Source organism: Rhagoletis pomonella, unplaced genomic scaffold, assembly GCF_013731165.1.
Source record: "Rhagoletis pomonella isolate Grant_MI unplaced genomic scaffold, Rhpom_1.0 Rhpom_scaffold_25216, whole genome shotgun sequence".
Taxonomy (NCBI): domain Eukaryota; kingdom Metazoa; phylum Arthropoda; class Insecta; order Diptera; family Tephritidae; genus Rhagoletis; species Rhagoletis pomonella.
In genome coordinates this window covers 1-1,624 of record NW_023483694.1, presented here as the reverse complement: position 1 = coordinate 1,624, position 1,624 = coordinate 1, and the positions used below count along the sequence as shown (strand labels likewise).

General features: G+C 35.8%; 1 protein-coding gene across 1 annotated transcript; it reads left to right on the top strand.

Moving 5' to 3' along the window:
- Window positions 1-307: 307 nt before the first annotated feature.
- On the top strand, window positions 308-1,621 carry LOC118732694 (F-box/LRR-repeat protein 15-like; the record flags this gene model as incomplete). The annotated part of the gene is given in 3 exon segments (XM_036461816.1): window positions 308-400; window positions 1,177-1,404; window positions 1,549-1,621. Coding segments are annotated over 3 exon segments (394 nt in total), but the record flags the coding sequence as incomplete, so codon positions are not given.
- Between the last annotated feature and the right edge of the window lie 3 nt (window positions 1,622-1,624).

Below are 1,624 nucleotides of genomic sequence, written 5' to 3'. Positions count from 1 at the left end.
ATTAATATTTCATATCAATGATTGCATTAAAAATGATATTTCTTGCCAGCACTTCATTAAAAAGGATAAAAATTTCACATATTTTTTTTATTTGCAACAGCTGACGAGCGACGCACGCGAAAAGTTAAGAGTTGGCCATCTTTTTGCTTTGTGCTGGCGTGAGCGTTGTCGAATTTTGGCTATGTGGACGGCTGCATTTGAATTCATGTATTCATAGTCAGCTGTAGAAGCGACGCCAACGCCAACGCAACGCCAAAGTTCTATGTGGACGGGCCTTAAGTTTTGGTTAAACATGAACAATTAACAGCTACGCGAACGAACCTATTATTGAATGCAAGGAGCTGCGCATCTTGAAGCTTTCCAAATGTCAGTGGTTAGCTACAGGCGCCGTTGATGTGCTGACTTTGAACTAGTGATGTGCCGAGTCGGCTATTTTTGGTACTCGAGTATTTTGGTACTCATTAAAAAAAGAATCGAGTCAGGATTCGAGTCAGATACACGGATCAAGTATTCGAGTTCAGAGCTCGGTATTCGAATACGTTATAGATTCGACTGCTGAACAAGCACCCAACCGAAATGCCGACTTTTTATTTAACATGATATTATTATTAACTCCAAGATAGTATATCCGATTTATGTAGATGCAAACATATAAATCTAATTCTTACATACTTACAAATAATAATTTAAATTAAATAAATATAGGGTTCAATAACAGTTGCTTTATTTATCATAGTAGAACTAGAACTTAGTAGTCTGTCATAAAAAAAATATCCAAAGTAAATAATGAGTTAAAACAAATAAATCTTCAGTACCTTAAAAGTTCAACTAGTACTTCAATTATAATGACAATATTCCATGAGATCTAGATTCATAAACAATAAAATTACTCCTTTGGAATTTAAAATTCCTTTCATCTTTGGCAATTAATACCTATAACGGTATTAAAATTAATTTAGTTGTGTGGTGTATTTGGTAAATATATATACATATATTTTTTTTTTAACGCTAAACCGCCATTTATATATCAAAAATACCTGATTCGGTGTTTGATAATTATAAGTACTCGAGACCCATACTCGAGTCTGTGTATGCGAATACTATAATTTGCTTAGTCGAGTACGTGAGTACTTCTAAAATACTCGAGTAAATAGTCGACTCGACTCGGCACATCACTACTTTGCACCACAGCAATTTTGTTGAGTTTGACATTTCACACTGCACAGCAATTGGAGAGCGTTGTTTGATTATATTCTTCCGAAAATGAAATAATTTAAATGTTTTGTCATTAGCCAATACACCAAGTGTTACTGATCAGGTGTTAATACAGATTGCCAACTACTGCCGGGCACTGGAGCACATCAATTTGGTTGGCTGTGCTGCTATTTCTGACTATGGTATACAGTAAGTACCGAATTACTGATGGTTAAGGCATGCAGTTTTCCCCTATGTTTTCGCAACTTTCCAGAAAACTCCACCACACACTTAAGTATTTAGTGCAGTACCCTCACAGTTTTTTTTTTGCATTTCTCTTTTTTCTATTTGCAGTGCAATCGCGACGCATTGCACTCAGCTACGTTCACTACTTGTGCAACGTTGTCCGCGTGTTACGGAGCGTTCATTA